Source organism: Phyllostomus discolor, chromosome 6, assembly GCF_004126475.2.
Source record: "Phyllostomus discolor isolate MPI-MPIP mPhyDis1 chromosome 6, mPhyDis1.pri.v3, whole genome shotgun sequence".
Lineage (NCBI taxonomy): Eukaryota > Metazoa > Chordata > Mammalia > Chiroptera > Phyllostomidae > Phyllostomus > Phyllostomus discolor.
In genome coordinates, this window is record NC_040908.2 from 64,550,045 (window position 1) to 64,573,962 (window position 23,918).

The following is a 23,918-nucleotide window of genomic DNA, read 5'->3' on the forward strand; positions in this document are numbered from 1 at the left end:
GAACATGTGCACTTAAGCTCTGTGCATTTCATGGTATGCAAATTTCACCTTAATAATAAAAATACTGTGACTCATGTTGAGGCAGAGAGCAGCGGGGAAGCCAGCAGGGAGGCTGTTACGATAGTCCAGGCATGAGGTGGTGGTGGGAGATGCAAGAGGGGCAGCCTTGGGGTCTGTTTTGGAGGGAGATTTAGGACTGGGTAGGCTACAGGCAAGAGTCTGGTTAAACCAGGATAAGTGAGTCTATGAAGCTCATTTATTTATTTTATTTGTACATTTTACTCTGACCCTTTCTCTTTCTAAAATAATTTGAGGCTAATTATAACAAAGGGCTTGTATTTAGTAAGACTGAGAAGACATGTAACTAAAATAGAAAATTGAAACCAGAAGACAGAAGCAGCAAATGTCTGTTTGGGGACTGATATGAGAAAGCTAAGTTCAGGAATCTCTGCCCAGTTTCTCTGGCTGGCACCTAACTGGGTTGCAAGGAGGCAGTGAGGGTCTTTTAACATCAGAGGAAAGACGGCTCAAATTATACACCTCGCAGTGCTGAATCAAGCTGACTTTAGTGAGAAGAAAAGTATATCTGCCTTTTAGAGACTCTCTAGACTTATAAAACTAAACATACATTTTGGTAGAACTTGATTTGTGACAGAATATTGTGTCATAAAGGTCTGGTACATCAAGTGCTCTACAAAGAAATGAGGACTGTTTTGGGGGAAACTACCTTCCTTCTGTTTGAGACTGAATTTAAGCAGAAATGTAGATAGCGTGGGTATAATTTTGGATAAAATTCAAGCCTGAGTATATTCCCCATACATTTATGGAACCATTATCATTTAAATGTACTACAAACTAACATTCTGATGTGGGTATTGAGCTTGGTTCGAACATGTCAAGTCTAAGTGGAGGCAGCTATTGACATAGTAGAAATACTGTGCAAGTGTATGCTGAAACATGTCATTTACTGACTGATATCATCAGTATAGACAATTCATGATGTTGCCAGTTGGATGAGAGGGAAGCCTTGTCAATGTTAGATATTCTTTAAGAACAACGAACAGGTCAGAAATGATTGAAGAAAAGGGAGGATTTTAATTGTGTGGAAGGTGTTAAAAATATGTGCCAGTAAGGCAGTCAATCAAATCAAGCCTAGTCTCAGTTCCGGGACTGTTGCTTGACTTCTGGAAATGGACCAAGCTAAGTGAGTGCTTAAATCAACAACAGAGGATTAGTGGCAAACTCCTGTTGGCATTGCTCATCAACTCTAATAGCAAAGATCACCGTCTTGTGCAGAGACTGGGGGAAGGAAAGTAAATGTCAGAAGCAATTTATATGCCTCAAGATGGCTAAATTCAGGGTTGATTCTTCAGCAAATGTGATTGCAATTTATTTCAAACTGGTGGGTAACACAACCCCAGATGGATACCACTAATGACAAGGTTGTAATCCTCCATAAACAGTATAAATGGAGAGAATGAAATATGAAGAAAACTATGAACAGTTGGAAACTTTGAGGGGTTTGTTTACTCCTAGTGGTTTAGGTTTGGCTGTAGCTGAGTGGTGGTGTAAGGTGAGAAAGGGCTTGCCACCATGTGGGTGGGGTGATGCTCAGGAAGCTCACCTGGTCACAAGGACGTGTTGATGTCAGGGGCTCACTGAAGTACTATGTAGGGGATAATCAGGATAGGCTGGGCCCCCAGAGTCCCAGGTTTTTTCCAGCTTAACAGTGAGGGGCAGCAAGGGGTAGGGGCCAGACTCCGTGAGGAATCTGAGGATCTGGTTTCTGGCCCTTGTTGTGCCACTTACTGGGTCACTCTGGTTGGACACGTCTTTTGACCTCCCTGAGCCCAGACATTTCCGTCTGTTGCCTGGGGTCAGTGCTTCCTGTCCTGCTTAGTCTCTTGTAGAGGGTTGTTGTTAGCATCTGGGGGACAGAAGACACATGGGCCCTTTGAAAAAGCCTGTAGATATTAATATCTTTACAGTTGTTTTTTATTATTTGCTGGTAACTAACTCCAGTGGGAGCCAGAGCTGGAGCTGGAGCCACACAATTGTTCATACTCGAGCCGGGAGATATTTTAGGAAATAATCAATACAAGATGCACTGGGTCGGAGCCATGATAAGAGTCATAAATCTTGACAGTGTGCTGTTTGATAAAATTAAGACTTGAGAGAAACATGTAAAAACCTACAGGAGGAGAAAACAAAGTGCAGTTGGGGAGAGAGCTTAAGCCCATGTGGAGACAGAGCCATCTGAGGAAGGTTGGCTCATCCTGCTGCTGGTAGGGCAGATCACACACATGAGCGCAGATGCTCATGCGCGCACACCACAATGTGCACACATGGGCAATGTATACAACCACGGACACAGGCATACGTGCACATATGCACACACCTATACCACACACATATACACATGTGCACACAGCCAACAAACACCGCCTCATTAGCTGGATCTCAGGAGAGACTCGTGTGTAAGGAAGACTAGTGTTCATTTTAACAATGGGCAGGGGGCCCCCATCTTCTAAGGAAATGCCCCCTGCCTCTGATATTTTAAGGTGAGACAATGACTGGTCTGTCCTGTCTCTCTTCTTGCTAGTTGAGAAGCATGTGCTCATGTCACTGTGGGATTTGCAACTGTTGTGTGCAGGAAGCGAGATGAGGGGAAGGAAGGGGGGTTTAATGACTGAAGCCTGAGATGCTCTAGATTAGAAAGGAAAGTGAAGAATATTGCTCTTATTGTGTCTTCAAACCTTCTAGTCTTCTGTCTTTGTCAAGACTTCCCCTGGACTTGAGCCAGGCATGCTCTGCTGGTCAGAGGTCAGTGCAAAGAGGCTGCAGGCAGGCCCATGACGGTGTTGGGCTCGGGGGCGCCAGGAGCAAACCTGGTTAAGGCAACTCGAGGCCCAAGGGGAATCTGTTAGGAGTCTGGCCTGCATGCGGACACAGTTGACTGTCCATTGTGTAAGAAAATTGTCTTTAAGCACTTCGTATATGGACAGAGACTAGATGGTCTCATAAAAAAAGATGAACATGACCTGGCTGGTGTGGCTCAGTTGGTTGGAGTGTCATCCAACCAACCTAGGTTGCGGTTAGATCCCAGGTAAGGGTGCATACGGGAGGCAATTGATCAGTGTTTCTCTGTCACATCGATGTTTCTCTCTTCTCCCTGCCTGTCTCTCTAAAAGCAGCAAAAAAATGTCCTTGGATGAGGATTAAAAAAAAAGGATGGAAACATTTACTTACCATATTTTTTCAGACTATAAGATGCACCTAGGTTTTAGAGGAGGAAAGTAGGGAAAAAACTTTGAAGCAAAAAGTGTGCTAAAATAATAACATAAATAACATAATATTTTACCAATGTAAATGTAAACAACTCAACAGCAGCATTAACAACCATTATTACTGACTTTAAGCTGTAAGTACGGAAACTCCTCTAATCATCAGGGAACCCAAGAACTCCCTGTCACTACTGTCCCCGTTTATGGAGCTCAGTTCCTGAATCTCACTAATGTCACTGTCTTCACTCTCTTCATAGAGGACATCATCTTCAGAGCCGTTTAAGGCATTGCTGATGCCACATCTTTTGAAGGACCTCACAACGGTTTCATCCTTACCTGACTGCCAGGAGGTTTTCACCCACTCACAAACTTGGGTAATAGTGGGCCTCTTCATTTGTGCAATTGGTGTCAGGTCATGATCTCCAGCAGCCATCCATTTGTTCCACTCTTCTCTCATGAGAACTTTCGATGGCTTGTTGATGGAAATGTCCAAAGGTTGCAACTGGCTGGTAATCCAGGAATTATGGCTAGGTGGGTTTTCTCTTCTTTAAATGTCTTTTTTGTGGCTTCAGTGAGATGTGCCTTAAACTGGTCAAGCACTAATAGAGCAAGTTTTTTCAGAAGCCCTCCAGGACATTTGGACCACACTTTTTCTATCCATATCTTCATGCCATTTTCATTCATCCATCCTTTGTCATGAACATGAACAATAACTCCTCTTGGGATTGCCTCTTTTGGAATGTTTTTTTTTTCTCTTGAAAATCAGCATTGGTGGCAGTTTGGTGCCATCTGCACAGCAGGAGAACACAACCATGTAGTAGGTTTTATCATGCCCTGAGGTTTTCATGGTTATGGCCTTGGCACCTTTCACATCAACAGTCTTGTTTGATGGAACATCAAAGGTTAACAGGACTTCACCCATGTTCCCAATCTGGCTTATTTCAAATCCATTTTTCTTGCATCCAGTACAAATTTGTGAAAAGACATAATCTTGGATTCATATTCTATAGGCATTCTTTGTGCAATCCTTGTTTTGGTGCGCAGAGCAAGGCCACATCTCTTCATAAATCTGTAGCACCATGATGGTGATCCCGTGAAGTCCTCAATGCCTTTCTCTGCAGCAAGACGTTTGGCTTCACATATGATCATTTCTGTAGGTACTGAAAAGCCATTGTTCCTGTGACGCATGATCCACTCTTTCACAGCCACTTCTCACTGTGACCATTTTGCAGCATGCCCACGAAAACATTGCTTCGTTTGTTTTTTTGCAGTTGATCCTCCTGTTTCCTCCATTCCTGTATCATTTTTTTCAGTTGGAGGTGGCCCAGAGTATCTCTCCGCTGCTCTGTTCCCATGTTCTTTGGGTACCATGTACTTCACTGCCTCCAGTTTCAAAGGGATTTTATATGAAATCCTTTCCTGCTTGGACATCTTTCCATAATTACGGTAGATTCAGCAGGAGACTATGGTACGCTATGGTATCTTTCTACAACAAAATACAGTAATGACAGAACTGTCAGCACTGTGTCCTTCATCTGGGGGCACTGTACCTGAGAACATCAGTGGATGGTGCACTGTTATGGGGGGATCTGCTGCTGGAGGGCCACAGGTTGTGCAACACTCTTGTATGAGGATAGCAGTTTTGCACAACCTGTGTGGCTCTGCGGCTGTTGCCAAATTACAACCCCCATCATTCCAACCTGTCCAAGCATGGTGGGAGCTGTAGTTTTGCAACAGCTGCAGGGCCACATTGACAGGTGACCCTGCAGTGGAATTTGCCTATGGTAATGTTAATGGGGGACACACCAGTCACATGATGGAGACATGTATGGGCACCACAGGCTTTCTTCTCCTAACATGCCTGCACTGCCTGTACCCTTCTTCTAGCATTATAGTATGCCGCAGCGAGGACTCTGCACCTGCCTCCCTTGCTTTGCACTGACGAGACACCCACTCCTCCCAGCCCAGGGCCACAGCATTGCCCCAGTCCTGCTAGTGGTGACCCTGCTCCTGCCTCCTGTGACCCTGCTCCACTGCTGCCTGCCCACCCTCTCCCCCCTGCTGCCACAGTGAGCCAGGTAAGCTACATTCAGACTATAAGAGGCACACCCCTTTCCCTCCCAAATTTGGGGTGGGGGAGTGTGTCTTACAGCCCGAAAAATACAGTATGTAGGATGATGGGATTAATTTCATTTAAAAACTGCTCTGTGTTGCATTTTTATTATAAATGTGTATTATAAAAAATGTTAATTCAGAAGGTCAAAACCATAAAGAAACCTTGACATTGGTCTGTCCTGTTTCCATGCAGAGAAGTAGAATTTTGGCATTCGAAGCCTTGTTACAGGAGAAGTCCTCTGCACAGCAGATGCAGCCACACAGTGACAGTGAGAGGGACTGGACACCTGCCCTTTGTGAACTGACACTTGGTTCTGAATGACAAGGAGTAGGATCAGAATCCTGCAGGTACGAGTCTATTTATGGGAACAGATGTTTGTAAAAGGGTGCTGCTTACAACCCATCTCCCAACCTTCTCTTTAGTTGTTACATTTGATCCTGTATTTGTGTTTCTTTGCTTTTCTTGTATTGTGTCAATCAATTATTTTTATTTGTTCAATTTTATAAAAACAGTATTATAATCATTTGTGATTTACATTCTTCACTTAAATATTATCACAAATGGATCCATATGGCTGTTTGCTACTGAATTAATATTTATTTTTTAAACTATTTTTATTTTACAGTAATAATGCTCATGGGAAGCTACAAAAGTAGTACACAGAGTCATGAGAACTCTTCACCCAGTTTTCTTCAGTGGTGACACTGGACATAGCTGTGCCCAGTATAAAACCAGGATATCAACTCACATAGTATGTTAACTAGACTGCTGATCTTAATCAGATTTCACAGCTTTTACACTCACTCAGTTGTTTGTGTGTCTGTGTGTGTGGCTCTGTGCAGTGTGGCCCTATATATAGATTCATGCAGCCACTGCCACAACCAGGATATAGAACTGTTTCACCGAAATGCACTGTGCTACCCATTTGCCATTACCTACAGCCCCCACCACCTCTGCTTTTTTTGGCATCCACTAATCTGTTCTCTGTCTTCATAATTTTGCCATTTTGAGAATGCCACACAGTGGGAGTTTGCTCGCTTCGACTGCTGTGTGGGATTCCTTTGTGTGGATGTGCACTGCATTGGGAAGTCTGAGACTTCTCCATTGTGGCAACTGGGTGGGTTTAAAACGGCACTGCCCTGTGGGGCTTGCTTTGCGTGTTCCAGCTCAGCAAAGGTGGGGAGCAGGGCAGCTCGAAGTGCATGACTGCTATGGCCCCTCACAGTGCCCTGAGTCCTCCAGCAGAGGGTCATACATGTGGCTCTGCATATGCCCTCCCTTCCTTGTGGACACCCCTATGCCTCAGAGTTAGTTCCTGCGTCCAAGCCTCCAGTCTGATGTTCCCATAGGGGACAATCATAACTAGAACATGAAGAGAGAATGATCAGACAATAAGCTAGGTGGATTACTGGTGAGTCCAAGGTGGCAATTTTTCTGTTCTGCAGTGTAATCATTTAAAAATACAGAAAAATTTAAAAAAATCCATGATTGCCAACTGTGGTGAGGGCACCCACCACGACGTCCTTTGGGGGAGACTGGCTTCCCTGTGACTTGAGCCAGTCAGGGTCTCTTCCCTTCTGGATGCATCGGCTGTGGCTCCAGATAGAAGAAATTCAGCTGAGATGCAACAAATGGTCCTCCTCTCAGAAACACTCGTGGACCCTGGGCTACACTCAGGATCCATCTTGCCTCTCCACCTGCCTTCTCCTCAGTCATCTGGTGGAGTGTGACCTGGGAAATCTCCACAGTGTCTCTGAATTATGGACGGGGCCCTCTTCTCCAAATCTCCAGGGTCTGGCATTGAGCCTGGTGCATTGAGTCCTGTAGGGAACGTTTGGCTGAACGTTTGTGGGAGGCAGTCTGTGGTCCAAGCAGACTTAAAAGATATTCTGACCAATTGCATTGTGTGCACATTATTTAGATCCTGGTTCAAACAACAAACTGTAAAAGAAAATTACATGTGAGTTGGGGAAAATTGTACATTGATTATTTGGCAATATTAAAGAATTATTGTTTTTATTTTTATTTTAAAAAAGATTTTGTTTATTTATTTTTAGAGAATGGAAGGGAGAGAGGGAGAGAAACATCAATGTGTGGTTGCCTCTTACATGCGCCCTACTGGGGACGTGGCCCACAACCCAGGCATGTGCCCTGACTGGGAATCAAACTGGCTACCCTTTGGTTCACAGGCTGGCACTCAATCCACTGAGCCACACCAGCCAGGGCAGAATTATTATGTTTTTAGGTGGTATAATGGTTTTAGGGTTTATGAAGGACCAAAGTCTTGGCTGCTGACCCTCACCAAATCCTTGCAGCAACTTCATGGAATGCTGTTCCATGTCAGGCAGCCCAGGTTTGAACCTTGGCCCTGCCCATTTCCTCCAGTGCAGCCTTTCCTGGTCATTTCCCTCTCCTGAACCTCAGAGTCCTCATCTGTCAAGTGGGGATGATGATGTTTTCCAGGTTGTCACAAGAACCAGTGACCTCATGTGTATGGAGCTCAGTGCCTGGAAGGTGTGGGTGCTCATTCATGGGGTGGTCACTGTTCACTTCATTTTCAGATGGGGGATTGAGGCTCCTGTGTCATTTGTCCAAGGTCCTGCAGCAGTGGGTGCCTGAATGGGGGTCTGACCCAGCCTGCCTCTGCCTGGTGGAGTGCCTGCCTGCATGCCTGCCTGTTTGCAGCAGCACCTCCTCCGTCCCCTTCCTGCTTCTTGGTCCCGTGTCTTCCATTTTAGGCACCGAGCTGGACCCTGAGCAGACAGGCAGAATGAACATTCAAAACAGTCACTGGATGGAGGAATGGCACTCTGTTCTGTTAGAGTGGCCTCTTGAGAGAAAGGACCTTGAGTCATGGCTGCAGAGAAGACCTGGTGCCTGACAGGCAAGGAAGAGAGGCCACATAAGCCTTGCGACGGCACCATGAGCTTTACAGATGCTCCTTGAAAGGGGTTTGAGCAGCAGGACCAGCTGTCATTCAGTCATTGACTGTTGGTGACAATGGCCTGTATTGTCTTTGTTTCCAGTGTAGAGTAATTTGTTGGCTATTTGGTGGTGCAGTCAGGAATCTTGGAAGCCCAGGACATGTAGCTAAGTGGCTTCAGTCACTCCAGGTAGGGCATGTACCTCAAATGGTGTCTTCTTTTATGGAGAGCTGTAAAAATTCACAGTAGCTAGGGGGAGCTTGTGTGTGTGCAGAAAAAAATATGAATCAGAGAACTAGTGTCAGCCAGAGTTTTGTTTGGAATGAGAATTTCACACTCTCTTTTTTGAATTGTGTTAACCCTGTCATATCGTTAACATCACATTAGCTGTCACCTCTCTCTTTCTTACTGACATTCTTAATGGTCAGACAGGTCTGTAGTTAGAGCAGCCACCTGCCCAGCAAATCCCCTTCTAATGTCTAGTAAACCCCAGGAGCAGAGATACACCGGGACGATGGCAATGACTGAGAGGGGCCATGGGAGGAACGTGAGAGGGCTCCAGACCAAAGCCACTTTTGACCTGTCTGCACAGGCGAGGGTTCCCTGCATTGTGTCGCGGTTCCAGGCAGTAGGACAGCGGCACAGAACCAGGTTCTCCCTCTGACTGAGTCCAGCCTCATGCTCTCTGTGTGTGCCCTCTGGCAGGAGGCCCTCTGGTTCACAACAGGTCTAATACTAGTCAGCACTTACATAGCACCTACTATGTGGTGGTGGGCGCCACTCTGAGAACCTTACATGCAGTTAAGTAATGCCTGAGACAACACTGTGAGGACAGTGCAGAGGCCGTTTGGGGGTCCTTCCTCATGCTAGTGGGTGAATGACTGGAAGAGGTGTCATTGTTGTTGGCACTCTCCATCAGTTGCACTGTGTGGCAGGAGGGCACTCTCTGTGCTGGCTCTTCCTTACCGGGAGTGGGCGTCCTCTGTGCCGGCACGGTGCCATTTCCTTACCCGTGACCTGTGGGAAAACTCATATGACAACCAAAGCAAACATTTCACTAATCAATCTTATTTTTCCTATCTTTATTACATGTGATGAACTCCAAGAGTTTTCCTTCCCTTCTTGTTAATGAAAAAATGTTTCTCGAGCCCTGACCAGTGTGGCTCACTGCATTAGGCATTATCCCGAAAAGTAAAAGGCCGCTGGTTCTATTCCCAGTCAGGGCACATGCCTGGGTTGCAGGTTCAGTGCCTGGTCTGGGTGCCTGCAAGAGGCAACCAATTGATACTTCCCGCTCTTTCTCCCTCCCTTCCTATCTCTCTAAAAATAAAGAACAAAACTGAAAACCCCACACAGTGTTTCTTGAGACCCTCTCAGTGGATCTGTTTCTAGTGTGGGTCACACTGGCCTTGTGAAACCCTGCTCTGCAAATCCCTCCCCCATCCTTGAGCTCCTACTCCCCGTGAATAAAGAAAGCAAATGTTTGCCTACTTCACTCTCCTTTGTAGTTTCCCATTTGGTATTGGGTATCCGTAAGAAATGCAGAGGAATAAATACACTTTGAAGTTCTAGCAATGTGTTTGTGTGCATGCAAATGTGCAAGCATGTACGTGAGTGTGGGTGTGGCCTATGCACGTGTGTGTGGTTAGTGTTCTGGTCTTCACATTTGCTGAGTTTGCCCTTTGGAGTCTGGGTCTTCATTAGCGAGTCTTCCTGACCCACACGTGCTGGGTGTCAGTGTTTAGGATGACACAGTCAGGGGAGGGTTGCATTGGGGGTGCCCTGCCTTTCCTCTTGCTCTACTGCTGGTTGTTTTCAGCAGCTGGTGGTATCCAAGGTCATGATAGTAACAAGAGTGAGGACTACCATTTAGTGACCGCTCTCCATGTGCTAGACTCCGTGTTAGACGCCCGTTCAGTGTTCCACATTCCCTTGCAACAGCCCCACAAAGTGTTGGCGGGATGCTTCTGCTCTTCGGGCACGTGTGTGCTGGGCACCAGGGTTATCCCGCTCCATGTCATGTTGTTAACCATTCTGTAATCTCGTAGGGAGATATTATTGCCCCTGTGTGACAGATGGATAAACTGAGGCTCACAGCGGCGGAGAAACTGACTATGGCTGTGCAGTCGTGAGCGAGTCTCAGGTTCTGGTGTGATTATCCATAACAGTTTAGCTTCCCTGCAGTGTGGTGGGTGCTGACTGAGCATGTTTTGGGTTTGGGGTGGCCCGTTTTTCTTCTCCCTAAACCATGGTATTGAGGTCACCTTGCTGTCATTAAAGGGAAAAAACCCTCACCTAGACTTTTTATTTGTTGCATCCTACAGTTATTTTTTTCCACAAAAATCACTTCCCTGTGCTGGTTCCATTTTTCCTAGATGGCATAAATGACTTATGACATGCCTTGGGAGCTCCTTCTGTCAGCGGGGGAGCTGTGGACGTGACAGCACAATGACGAGGGACTCTGGAGAACCCACGTCTCCTGAGGATGACATAGAGGGGGTGGATCTCTGCTGCATTGATTTCTGTTTCCCCTTCACTTCCCTGTAAGCTGTGACGGTGAATCAAGTGAGCCTTCACTCCCTCAAGGACTGTTTCCGTCTCTTGCAGCTTTTGGTTATTCCTTCCCCTGTGTTTGTTTTATTTTTGGAGGAGGGGTGTTAGGTGGTGGTATGGATATTTAAGAGGTAAGAGAGAGTTTTATTTTTATACTCTATGCTAAATATAAAAATAAATGAGGCTAAAATCTCTCAGGAGAAAGGCATCTTAATTTTTGGAACCTATAGCAGTGACCAATCTGCTGGCCCTCAGCAAAGACTCGTAACAGGAACCGACACACATGGTGTGCATTATGTAGATCCAGCTACAACGCCAGCGTCTTGGCTGATGCAAACTTTCCAAAGCAAGTGTTTTTGCCAGAAGTGACAAACCTCCTTTCCCAGAGCATATCAGTGTTTATGGGGACTGGTGGCCTCCTGTCTTCTTTCCCACCCCACCAGATCTTTCCTGCCAGGCTAGTGGTTTTCTGCTACTCCCTTTTCTTCCCTTGAGGTTCATGATTCCCCTTACCACAAGGGCTGTTGTTTTCTGTTTGTTTGTTTGTTTGTTTGTACTGTGTTAGCCTCAAATGGTTCCTTTCTTTAAGAAGTCCTGGCTGACCCACCAAGACCATGGCAGCCTCTGGAGACTTAAGAGGATTCAGCCATGTCCATTTATGTCTCTAAAAAGCCCTTGCACATGTGAAAACTTTCCCTGTGCAAACATATGTCAGAGCAGGTTTTCTTAGGCTTCAAGACTGTATTTCTTGGCCAGAAGGAAAGTGGAATCTATGTACTTTAAAATCTGAAACCTGAGATAATCTTTCCATGATCAATAGCTTATTGGTTTAGTTCAGTCACATCTTCAATGTTGTCAGCTCCAATTAAATGGTGCATTTTCCCTGGACGCCCCTACCTGTGCGGGGTACCTATTCAGAGTTGGCAGTTACGGTCAGCCTGTCCTAGATGAAATGTTTCAGAGTAACCCAGGTGATGAACCAAATTAGAGAGATTCAACAGATTATGGGGGACATTTCCATTGTGATACTGTACTGCTGGCTTCCAGTGTGTAAGGAAAAGAAAAACAAGTTCTGAGCAGAGACTTAAAAACTCTGCATTTTCTTCCTACTTCTCCCAGATCAGTGTTATTTTCAGTGTTTTGAGCTGAAATCCTCAATCTGTTATAGAGATAATCTGCGTGACACATCCTAAGATTCTTTTTCTTAAAAGATTGAGAATCATTTACAAATGGTTCCAAGGGCTTGTATGTATGAACCTTTTTGAGGAACCTTTTATTATCTTATTAATTAAGTAAATGGAGAGGCAGGTTCTAAAATGGCTATCCAAAGCCTTAACTGAGGTGTTTTTTTTTAATAAAACCCAAAATTGTATGGGCTGAGAGCCTAAGCAGCAGTGGGCACAGGTCAAGATTGCTGGTTAGTTTTGCTGGCATTGAGCATTCTCTTTTGGCCTTTGGTTAGTTGGTTGCTGTTTGAATGACAGACCCTGCCCCTGGAGGCGGGGATATTCATGGACCCATGACAGTGGCAGGCATGAGGAACAAGCAGTTTGTCTGGAAGGAGTGATGCCTGGGAGATGAAAGTAAACACATAGACATGGACTCGTTCAACACGGGCCCCGGCCATTGGATGTCCATCCTGTCTGTGAGCCTTATAGGTGGGCTGCTTGGGGAGGAGGAATGTGTGGAGAGCAAACACATATTACAGGGCTTTTAGTGGCTTGGGTGCTGGATTATTTAAAAGTCAACGCCTCAATGTGAAGCAGTGTAGAGAGAAAGATGTTGATAAGAGAAGAGAGCCATGAGACACCGAAGCCAGGTGGTCTCAGTGACAGCACACGTGCCAGCCCAACATTATAACGGAGAGACCACGGAGAGACCAGAAAGGAGGGACAGATACCTTTATCCAGTGAAAACTGGCAACTCACTTTCCTGACTGGAAGATTCTTTGAAAAAGTGCTTTAATTTCTAGTGATTTTCACAGGGGAGATGGAGGTGAGCTGTGTGAACTGAGGTGATGCTACAGTGGCCTTGACCTCACAAGGCTGAGCCAGATGACTTTGGTTGTCTCCTCCTTTGCCGTGAAGTCACCTGAGTGTGTGTACTTCACGATGCCAGTCTGTTTCACAGTCGTCCGTGCACCGAGCTGAGGTGTCTAAATGAGCTTTGAGAATGGATGCTGTTGTTTTGCTGTTTCTGTAGGAGTGTGTGATCCACACACTGTGTGAAGATGCTGAGGATGTACACGGGAAATGCCATGTATGGAAACTACGCCATGGTCTTCACCCAGCTCGTTGTACATGGAAGGTCTCAAGGTTGGTCACCACCGAAAATGAGAACAGTTCTCTTCACTCTCACGGTTCTCCAGTGAGCACTTCACCCTGAAAACCCACTCACAGGGCTGCGTTTATCTTATAAAGGACTCAGTATTGCCTTTACCTCCTAAATATACACGATGATAAAATTTATCAGACATTTAGACGTTATACACTTTTATCTGCTGTGCACATAGAACTGAATGGATTTTGGGATTGACATAACTGCGTCCTATTCCAGGAAATTATAAGGCTTTACTCCTATCTTTAGAAGCAGAATTTAGTCACCATCTCTTTGCCTTCCTTAGGGCCCCACTGCTTCATCGCTCCTGTCTGCAATGAAAACGGAAGCTTGTACCCAGGAGTGACTATGGTTGATATGACGTACAAAGAAAGTAAGTCCCCAGGAGACTCTGTCCTGGCCTCATTTGTACCTCCTGCCTGCTCCCACCCCACCTAAGGAGTGTCCAGCCCAGTTCTCCAAAACAGAGAGGCAGAGAAGACTCTGACTTCGAGGCCTGATTAGAGTCTTTTTTGTACAGTTGTTTGAGAATGTTGGGGAGTGCCACTTAGAAGCGTGCATGGGTCTTGCTTCCTCCCAGCCTCCCAGGCTCCCTAGTAATGAGGCAGCTCTGAGCTGGGTTGTGTCATCCCCTCTGTCCTTGGACTTGTGGGCTCTCAGAGGGCAGGTTGAGGCACTCCTTTTCCTGCCCCTAAGCCACCAGCCTGGTATCGGTGCACATGAGGCCCTTGATAAGTCCTAAGCTTGACCTGGTGGACTAGTTTGGGAAGCCCTAGGTCTGAGATTGAGGTGTTAGCAGGGTTGGTTCCTTCTGAGGCTGTGAGGAAGTATCTGTTTCAAGCCCCCATCTTTGGCTTATAGGTGTCTGTCTGCCTTCATTGGTCTGTGTCTACATTTCCCCTTTTCATAGGGGCACAAGTCACTTGGATTAAGGTCTAACCTAATGACCTCATTTTAAGTTGATTGCCTTTGTAAAGATCTCATCTCCAAATAATATCCCATTCACAGATATTGGGGGTTAGAACTCCAGCATATGATTTTGGGGGACACACAGTTCAACCCATAGCACTCAGTGGAGGTGCGCCACGCCATGGGCTTCATTGGTCATCCCTAGCCAAGGCCAAGCCAAGCCAAAAAACAGGTGCAGGGAGAAGAAAATAAAGAAAAGAAAGGGCAGGGGAAGAGAGTGGGGAAGAAGACAGTCCTTTGGTAGAAGGGTGGTCTTACCCTGGCCCCTTCAAGATTTTCGACCACTGGTCACTGACTGCTGTGTGGCCATGGGAATGGGCTGCAGGCATGTCTGGGAGTGCTTTAGATGCATCTCCCCGGGGGACCAAGGCCCTCGCCGGCCCCGCCTCCTGAAGGCACCTCCAGTGTCAGTGGTACTGAGAGCAGAGGGGAGGGCCCAGCTCTTATGAAGTGGGCCCGGAAGTTGAAACACCACCACCTCAGAAACCCTGCTTGGTGGTCTTGGGAGCTCAAATTCAGGTGTGTTCTTGTCAAGGGGCCATGTTCTAAATAGAGATATTTTCCCCCAGACTAAGGTTCCCCAAGGGTGAGAGGAACCAGAAGTGGACCCCAGCTCTGATGACATCATGAGGAAAGGGGTTGGCAGATTTCAGAAACCTCCCAGGGGACCAGGTTACTCACTCACTGCCATCCTTGTCCTTGTGGCTGTCTTTCTTGTCTTTTAGGTCTTTGCTTGACAAATTTACCCTGTGTGTTGGGACAGAGCATCTGGGGGGAAGGGAACTGGAGTTCAGCATCCCTAGGGGAGTGACGGCTGTCCTCCTCTCTGTGTTCAGTCTGACACTCTTTCTGTTGCCTAGAGCTCCCCTTTTCCTAGTCACAGCAACTGCTCGGTAGGCAGCTGTGTCCCCCAGAGACCCCACCTGAGCCCCAGGAAGGCACAGCTATTCAAGATAACAAGCAAAGAGCACCCTACCCCCAGCCCAACTAAAGTGCATTAACACTTCTGGAAAGGGGCTTTGCATCTGAATGGAGGCAGGCCTGGGAGTAGCAGGAACAGTAGTTCTGATGCTGGCCTGGCTTTGTCCCCTGCTCTCTCTAGGTCTGCATGGTGTGGTTAATGGGATTTTAATATTTGACAAGGTTCAGGTACCAAGGGACCACCTGCTGGATAAGTGAGTAGCTCCTCTCTAACTCAGATTCACTGTGTGTATGATCTCATTGCTCCCCCACCGGGGCTGGCTCTCCAACTCATGGGCTGCACGTCAAGGCTTTGTTCTCACAACCACTTCCGCAAGTTTGTTAACAGCTAACTGGAAACTGTTGATAAACAAATAGAAAAAAATTAAAATGATCCAAGACGCTATTACCCTGACATAGTGTGTGTTTTACTTTAATGTATTTTTTTAGAATTTTCTCCAGGATAATATATCAAAAGAGAGAAATATCTTCAATTTTTACTGAATGAAATCCACTCATAAGTTCTATTCTTTGTAATTTGTAATCTCTGTTTAACATTATATATCAAATGTTTCTGTACAACAGTAAATACACACATGTATCATCATTTTTAACATTGCCATCAGAGACTATTAAATAAATTATCTGTAATTTATCTGTTAAATAAATTATTCTCTAACTTAATTCCTTATTGTTGGGTATTTAGGTTGTTTCCTTTAATTTTTTTTCTGTCATAAATGAATAGGTGCTATTGTCCCCCTTGCGGGTGGCAGAGAGTAGGACACTACTTTTCAGTGTCAGAGATTAAAACTAGCACAGATAATGTCACAGGTGCTCAGTGTCACTTCCCAGCTTCCTCGGTGCAGGCCAGGAGTTCAAACAGGGAGGTGACCGTGGCTTCTCCAGGTGCAGTCCAGGGTTCACAGTGCTCTTCACAGAGGCTTAGAAACACCGGTGACTTTGCTTTTCTCACCAGCATTTCATGTATCCAGCTAAAATCCTGAGTCATAGTGATATTTAAATTTGTAAAAAGCTCCCCCCAACCAGGCTTATTCCCCACTTTCCTGTAGATTTCCCTTTTACACTTCGCTCCTTTTTGTTCCTTGCAAGTTTTTGGTAGCAGATAAAGTTGTAGATGCCAAAAGTTTAAGAAAAATGTGGGGTAAACAAACTTAAAATGGACCAAATTCTCTTTGTTAACTCTCCTCCTACCCTTGAATTGGTTGGAAATAACAAAAGCTTCTTTGCACTTACCCTGGTGAAGTCTTCAGGCCCCCCAGGATCTGCCAGTGTCTGTGAGCCTCAACACCTGTGTATTTCCTGGTCGCTTATGGCATCACTCCACTTGGAGATGGGGAGGAGGGCAGCAGAGGTATGGGTGGTGGGCTCCCCGTATCTCACCTTCCCTACCAGATCTCAGTGGCCTGGACAGCCCTCTGCTGGAAGCTGAACCTACTGGTTTAGCATTCATCCAATGCACTAGGGATTAGAAAATAGGTTAAGCCAGAAAGAAAAATGATAGGGGGCTACATAATCTGTAGAAGACATGAGTGCCTATAGAATATTCTTTGATAAGTAAGATTTGATTTTAAGGCCATTCCATTGACATTTAAGGTACACCCCCCCAAACCCCCAAACACGTACACGTAGTACAGAACAGCAGGAGCAACACAGATGTTTGAGGGAGGAGCCCCACTTTGGGGGTGCTGGTTTATCACTTGATCAAAGATGGGCCAGTTACTAGACGTTCAGGTTCAGTGAAATCCTTATCAAAATCCCAGCTGCCTTTTTCTGCAGAAATGGAGAAACTGGCCCTAAAATTTGTATGGAAATGTAAAAGTCTTAGAATAGCCAAAACAATCTTGACAAAGAAGAACCAAGGTGCAGACTCACACTTCTGATTTGAAAACTTACTACAGCTGCAGTCATGACGACGGGGTGGCATGGGCATAGGGATGTACATACACATGGTCCATAAATTCTTACATTTATGGTCAATTGATATTCAACAAGGCTTCCAAGACAATTTGATGAGGAAAGAAGTTTTTTTAACAAATGATGCTGGGACAACTGGATATTCACATGCAAAAGTATAAAGTTGAAACATTTCCTCATGGCATATATAAAAATGAACTGAATGGATCATAGACTAAGTGTAAGAGCTAAAACTGTAAAACTGTTAGAAGAAAACAAAGATGTACATCTTCATAACCTTAGTTTATGCAATGACTTATAATTAGATGTGGTACCAAAAGCACAAGCGATCAAAGAAAAGAAATAGGTAAATTTGACTTCGTCCAAATTAACAGACTTTTGTGCTTCAAAGGACACAATGAAGAAAACAAGAAGGTGGTCCACAGAAAGGGGGAAAACACTTGCAACTCACATAGAGCATAAGGTGCTAGTATCAAGACTATAAATGGAACTAGTACAAGTTCCACAATAAAAAAAGTCGTATGACCCGATTAATTAAAACATGGGCAAAAATCGGATAGATTTGTGTATCTTCTCCAAAGAAGATACACAAATGGCCAATAGGGACACGAAAAGATGCTGACTATCACTGTTACTAGGGAATGCCAATCAAAATCACAGCGAAGTGCTATTTCACACCCACTGCCTCTCTGCAGCAAAAGACTGATGATAACAAGTGTAGACAAGGTGAAGAAATCGGAATCCTCATGCATTCCTGGTGAGGATGTAAGATGGTCTTGCTGATTTGGAAAAGGCTGGAAGTTCTGTAAAACTTTAAAGTTTTCTTATGACCCAGCAATTTTACTCTTGGGGGTGTCTGAGAACATTGTCCATAAAAGAATTGACAACATATTGACAACATAAAAACTTGTTCATAAATGTTCATAGCATAATTATTCATAATAGCCAAAAAGTAGAAACAACCTAAATATTCATAAACTCATGAGTAGATAGACAAAATATGGCAGATCCATACAATGGAATTCCATCTGGCCATAAAAAAGAATGAAGTACTTACATACATGCTACGATACACATGGAACTTGAAAACAATGTGCCAAGTGAAAGAAGCCAGACACAAAATCCACATGTGGTATGATTCCATTCATGTGAAATCTCCAGAACGGACAAACCCATAGAGTCGAGAAGTAGATGAATGGTTGTTGAGGCTGGACAATCAGTGGGGAGTGTGGTGTGGGGTTTCTCTTTTGGGGTGATGAAATGTTTTGGGATTAGAAAGTGGCAAGTGGTTGTACAGCTTTGTGAATATACTAAACACCATTGAATTGTATGCTTTAAAGGGGGGAGTTGTGCGGTATGTGGATATCTCAGTAATGAAGAAGTGGATTGATGGGCGGTCTTCACACTCAGGCTCTGGTGTTAGTTTAATCATGGCAGCCCTCATGCCTGTCTTTGTGAGGGGCCACTGCTGAGTCCTCAGTGGGTGGCAATGGGAGACCTGCTTTTTCCTTTGTGAGCATCTCCTGGGAAGGCACTTCCCCTGCCCCCACCTGCTGTCTCCTGAGGGGAGTTGCAGGATGTGGAGCCCTGTGAGACTTTCCTGTGTGGGCAGGTGGGAGCTGCCTGACCTCTTTGCTGCTGGTGCCATGTTCTTCTCTTTTGTTAACTCCACTCTCTTCACCTCCTGCAGGTTCGGTTCCATGGCTCCAGATGGGCAGTGTCATTCCCCTACTAAGAACAAGAATGAAAGATTCAGTGCGATGCTGGCAGCACTGACCCCTTCGAGACTGGCTATGACTTTCCAGGCTGTAGGCACCATGCAGGTAGTTGACGCAGATTTCATTTACCTCACTGTTCATTCTCTGCATGTTCCAGTGTGGACTGTAATTCCAGGAGCTGAGCTTCCTGATGCACCATTGGTATAACATGACTGGTTGTGAGGTGGAGACCAGAGATGCCAGTTGGCCACACACAGAGAACATTCGTGCACACTATACCACAGGATCTATTAATTCCTCTCCAGCCCAGCTGTGTGTTGCTGATTGCTGTGGGTGTCACATAGGTGACCTGGGGAGAATGCGTTGTTCAGGACAAGCACGTCTGCTGGAAACGTAGCTGAGAGCTGCCCTGAGTGGGGGAGGCTGGTGGGTCTTGGCCGAGTTCACTGGGGAGTGCTGCTGCTCACAGGGCCTTTGGGGCACGTGGCATCAGCACCACTGGCTGGATCCCTGAGGCCAGGCTGCCAGAGGCCCTCTCTGCTTCCCCCTTCCCCCACTCTCCCATATACTGGTTTGGAAAGAGGGACCAGGAGAGAAAGTCCTGGAAGGCCCCCTCCTCACCCTCAGGACTGAGCACTGGGTTCTCTGGGCCTTCTCTGTCTCTGTGCATGAGGGATAAGCCTGCTTTCAGTGCTAGTGAGTTTGGTGAAGCTGGAAGAATATTAAGATACCCATGAACTTAGCATTTGTAGCTCAATCAACAAGGAATAAATTTCCAACAACAAGGAATAAATTTCCTTCACCTGATTCCAGGCCCAGTATCAGCACACAGTTGTCTGAATAGTAGGAATGTTCTTCTTTAATCACTTCTCCCAGGTCTGTGCCGTTTACAGGAAGCCTGCCTGACACCAGCTTCTTTGTGGGCGCCCTTCCTGCCAGCGGGCAGAGCTGTGATGCTGAAAACACGCCCAGGGCAGACCCAGTGACCTTGCACCTGCCAGGGGCACTGTCTCCTGTGTCTGTGTTTCTGTGGCCCTTGAAGGGGGTGGGCGGGCGTGCAGTTTGAGGTCCTGCGTGAGGTGTGGTCCCCTCTGCCAAACCACCTGAGGGGTGAAGGAGGCCCCAGGAAAGGCTTGTCATGTAGGCATGGGGTGAGGCCAGGGCACCCAGAGAGCATCAAATGCTGAGGAAACCAGCTTTTCTGAGTCTGTAATAGCAGCCATTTCAGCTTTTTCAGGACTCCAGAAAGAAGCAAAAGCAGAGAAGCCAGATGAGCCTATAATTGCCCTGTAGAGAAGATGGAACAGAAATGTGGTCCAGGGTCATGTGAGCCCACAGCAACTGCACCTGCACAGTAGCCCTGCTAGTGACAGGAGCCGCCAAGTGCCTGTGAGGAGAGTGCTGGGAGAGTGTAAAAACATGCACGCTGGTCAGCGGCTGCAGCGGTGGGGAGGGTGGTGGTGTGTGTGGATGTCACATGCCCACAGCTGTTAGCTTATTCAGGCTGGTGGCAGGGTCCAGTGAGGCAGATCTAGGGAAGTGGGTGGCCTTGCAGCAGAGAGCTGATGTTGAATATTGCCAATCTGGGACAGTGGGGTAGGTTCAGGGAGAAGACACAGAACTGGTGATTTTTAAAAGGTACCCACTTGCCAGTCTACTGGACATAATTGAGGGGCCAGCCCCTGCCTACCTCAGAGGCTCCTGCAGGGCCACATTGGGATCACTTCCTTGGGTGTCAGACATGTGTACCTCATCCCGGCAATGCGGAGGTCTCCTCCTGACCGTGGCCTCTGAAGCCAGAGACTTGGGCTCCAGTCTGCCTGGACATGACCAGCACTGAGTTCATGGGCAAGTCAGTAGGCCTCTCTCCCTCAGTTTCTTCATCTGTAAAATGAGCCTCTGCTAATAGTGAGGCCTGACTGAGGGGCTGAGTGCTGTGCTGGTGCAAAGCAAATGCTCAGTAGCCCAGCGCTCTTAGTGACGTGTTGGCTGCTGCTGCTGTAACTAGGAAGATAGGAGTTGGCTGCAGGAAAGGACTAAATAGGCTTTTCATGAAACAAATGCCTGAAATCCTGGCCTCCAGGTGCCAGGCAGTCTAACTCATCTGCCAAGTTGCATTGTGTTCCTCGGATTCGGGGATCTGAAGCAAAACATGGTGACCCCAGTTGGCAACTGCCTTGCCCAGGGGGTGGGTTGGCCAGGTGATGGGAGGCCCCTGGCAGAGCCTGGCGGGCCTGGACCCGGTGCGGTCATCCCTGATGGACAGTGACCCTGGCCACTGTGACCTCATCACTAGCGTCTGGGAGGATGATCTCACCAGCCCTCTTGGCAGCGCCTCGTCTCCTGTGGCTCAAACCCTGACAGATGTTCTCGGGGCTGAAACCGGAGCCGGCCCTGCTTGTGCTGCCCTCGATGAGTGGAGAAATGGATCCCTTTCTCAGACGCACATTCCTTGTGTATTAGAAAACTGTCACCGCGGCTTCCCACAGTGACATTCATTCAAGGCTGAACGTACAGGGTCCTTTTAAACTTTGCCCAGATGTCTTACTTTACATGGTTATCTCTCATTTCCATAACATTTCTCAGTACTTTTGGATTTTCTCCTAAAGGGTTGCCGTAATAGCTGTCCTCTAATTTGTGTCCAAAATGCCATGCCAAATTAAGTGATTAGCAGGAACAAAAGGAACAAGAAACTAAGACGTTTGGCAGGGGGCGGGTGCAAGTGGAGAGGCTGGGCGGCCCTTTCTGAAGGAGGGAGGAGGTCGGGGAGAGTCGCTGTGAGTTGGGAGCCTGGCGTAGAGGGAGTGTGCAATGTAGCGAAGTTCGCCCAGAGTTTTCTCTCAAGGGTCTCCCTAATCTCTTCAAGTAGGTGTTCCTCAGGAATTGGGTTTCTGATTCAGCAGGTCTCAGGCAGGCCGGTGTTACTGGTGGCACTGTGTTTGGAGAACCCCTGCATAGAACGAATGGATACAGTTCAAATTCCTGGCACCACCCCAGCTATATTATCCCTGTCCGTCTGTGGACTCCCAGAGCCTCCAGGGCCAAAGTCCAAGTTCTCTCCTAGTCTCCAGCACCTTGCATTACCTGTTGACCCCTTCTTACAGGCTGCTGTGCTGCCTGCAAAGCCCACTTTCAACTTTCCATGGCTGGTTTTTGTGTCTGTTTCAGAATTTAGGCAAGTGTCCCTTCTTCAGAAAGGTCACAGCCTACATGTGGTCCCCCCCCCCCCAGTCATGTTGCCAGGGCACTGAACTCCCCCCCTTGCCACAGCTTCATTATGGCTATGACTAAGTAAATTGTGTAGTTGTCTCCTGCTTGCTGAGAAACTCTTGCAGCCAGGACCTGCCAGCCTCCTGCATTGCTGTGAGTTCAGCTTCCTACAATAGAGCCAGCACATAGTAGGAACATAGCAAATAGCAGGTGAAAGAATGAATTTCTCTCATTTCTTTGAGTGAAATGATGAATGGCTCATAATTCACATGTGAAGCACTTGACATCATTCTTGGCAGAGGCATAAGCTCGGTACAGGTTCCTGCACCCTGTGCCTCAACCCTCATTTGTTCCCATGATCCAGCCTCTCACCCAGAGCAACAGGTCCTTTATCCCCCCTTCGTTCTGTTGTCCTGTCCCGGGCACTGTCCTTCATGTTGGCTTCACATGCACATGCTTGTTCTTAGCTCTGTGAGGAGGCCCTGTGAATGCCCCCTTTGCAGGTGGGAACAAGGCCCTGGTGGTCAGAGTGCTGCACCTCAGCAGTGCACCAGTGACACATGGGGCCCCTGCAGGGGCTGCATGTTGAGGATGAGTCAGCACTGTCTCCGTAGGCATGTGGGAGGGGAGGTGGGAGCACTCACTGAGTTCTGGGCCCAGGGACTGTGCAGACATTGTCCACCCAGCAGGCTGCCAGAAAGTACTGTTTCTGCTTCTCTCATTTCTTTGAGTGAAATGATCAGCTGGATCTTTTCTTGTCTCGCTGGTTTTTGGCAAGTCTGTCATGTGCCAGGTGCAGTCATGGTGGTGAGGAGAGGCTCATACCACCTCTGGGTCTGGAGAGTTGGCCAGAGGAATGTGGGGACAGCAAGAAGGGTCTTTGAGCCTCCCAGGGCAGGGAACGCCCTGCAGAGGGCAGATGCTGGGCGTTCGTGTGGCTGTTCTGTCAGGGGAGGCCACCACTGGGCAGGAAGGAGGCCTCACGACGATGGCCCCCCAGGGACAGGCTCAGGGTCTGCTGCTGTGCGTCGTGGTGCAACACTATGGTACACAGACCAGGGGCTCAATTTCTACTTTTCTTAGCTGTACTTTTCTCATTGATAAAATTTGGGAAAAAATAGTCATCTCATGGAAACATTGTGGAAATTTAATGAGTTAATGTGTCTCATCCCCATCACCATCACCACCAGTGTTATGAGGAGATAGTATTTACTGAGCCCTTAATAAAAGCCAGAAGTGTTCTACAGGTGTGATTGACTCATTTCCATTGGTATATCCGTGTATCTTACATCCGAGGAAACCAAGGCATGAGGAAGTAACAGAATTTGCCCGAGAGGGGCACTGAACATGTAGCCTTTGATCCTGGTGGTCCCTGTTAAGGGAGTAGATGGCCCCGTGTTGTGTGTAGATAAGATGGACATGCAGATACTGTTGAAAGATAGAATTAAGTAGAAGCAGAGGCAGCCAGCCCAGCACATAACTGTGTGGAAGCGGGAGGTGCCGGGCATGTGTGAATGAGCTGCAGAATTGCCTGAGTCACATCTTTGGGTCTCGGGAGGCCCCGAGCCAGTGGGTGAGTCCCAAGGTCAGGAGGCACCTCCCATGGCAGCCACCAGGAGTGCAGCTGGTGGGAGCCATGCTTCTCCTCACCACCTTGCCTTAGTGCACTGTGCTGAGCCAGGCCAAGGGAGGGTGCTCCGGATGGTGTGGTTCAGGTGACACAAGAGGGGTTGGCATGCGTGGAAACCGACAGAATGTGTGCCTGCTTTAGACTCTGTAGCGAGGCCCTTAATAGCACAGAGTTTGAACCAGCCTCTCTGGATTTATATCCTGCCTCTGCCTGGCCTGGGCCCTCCATGAACCTCCCCTACTTCTGAAAACAATGACAGCGCTTCCTCATAGTGCTGTTGGA

At 47.0% G+C, this 23,918-nt stretch overlaps 1 protein-coding gene across 1 annotated transcript in view; it reads left to right on the forward strand.

Moving 5' to 3' along the window:
* Positions 1-7,160: 7,160 nt before the first annotated feature.
* ACOXL (acyl-CoA oxidase like) overlaps positions 7,161-23,918 on the forward strand; it is a 250,567-nt gene continuing 233,809 nt past the window's right edge. The window contains 9 exon segments of the mRNA XM_036029966.1: positions 7,161-7,223; positions 8,427-8,513; positions 8,818-8,916; positions 13,080-13,114; positions 13,116-13,192; positions 13,501-13,587; positions 15,286-15,358; positions 18,769-18,904; positions 20,721-20,727. Of these exon segments, the coding sequence (XP_035885859.1) occupies positions 7,161-7,223; positions 8,427-8,513; positions 8,818-8,916; positions 13,080-13,114; positions 13,116-13,192; positions 13,501-13,587; positions 15,286-15,358; positions 18,769-18,904; positions 20,721-20,727 (664 nt within the window).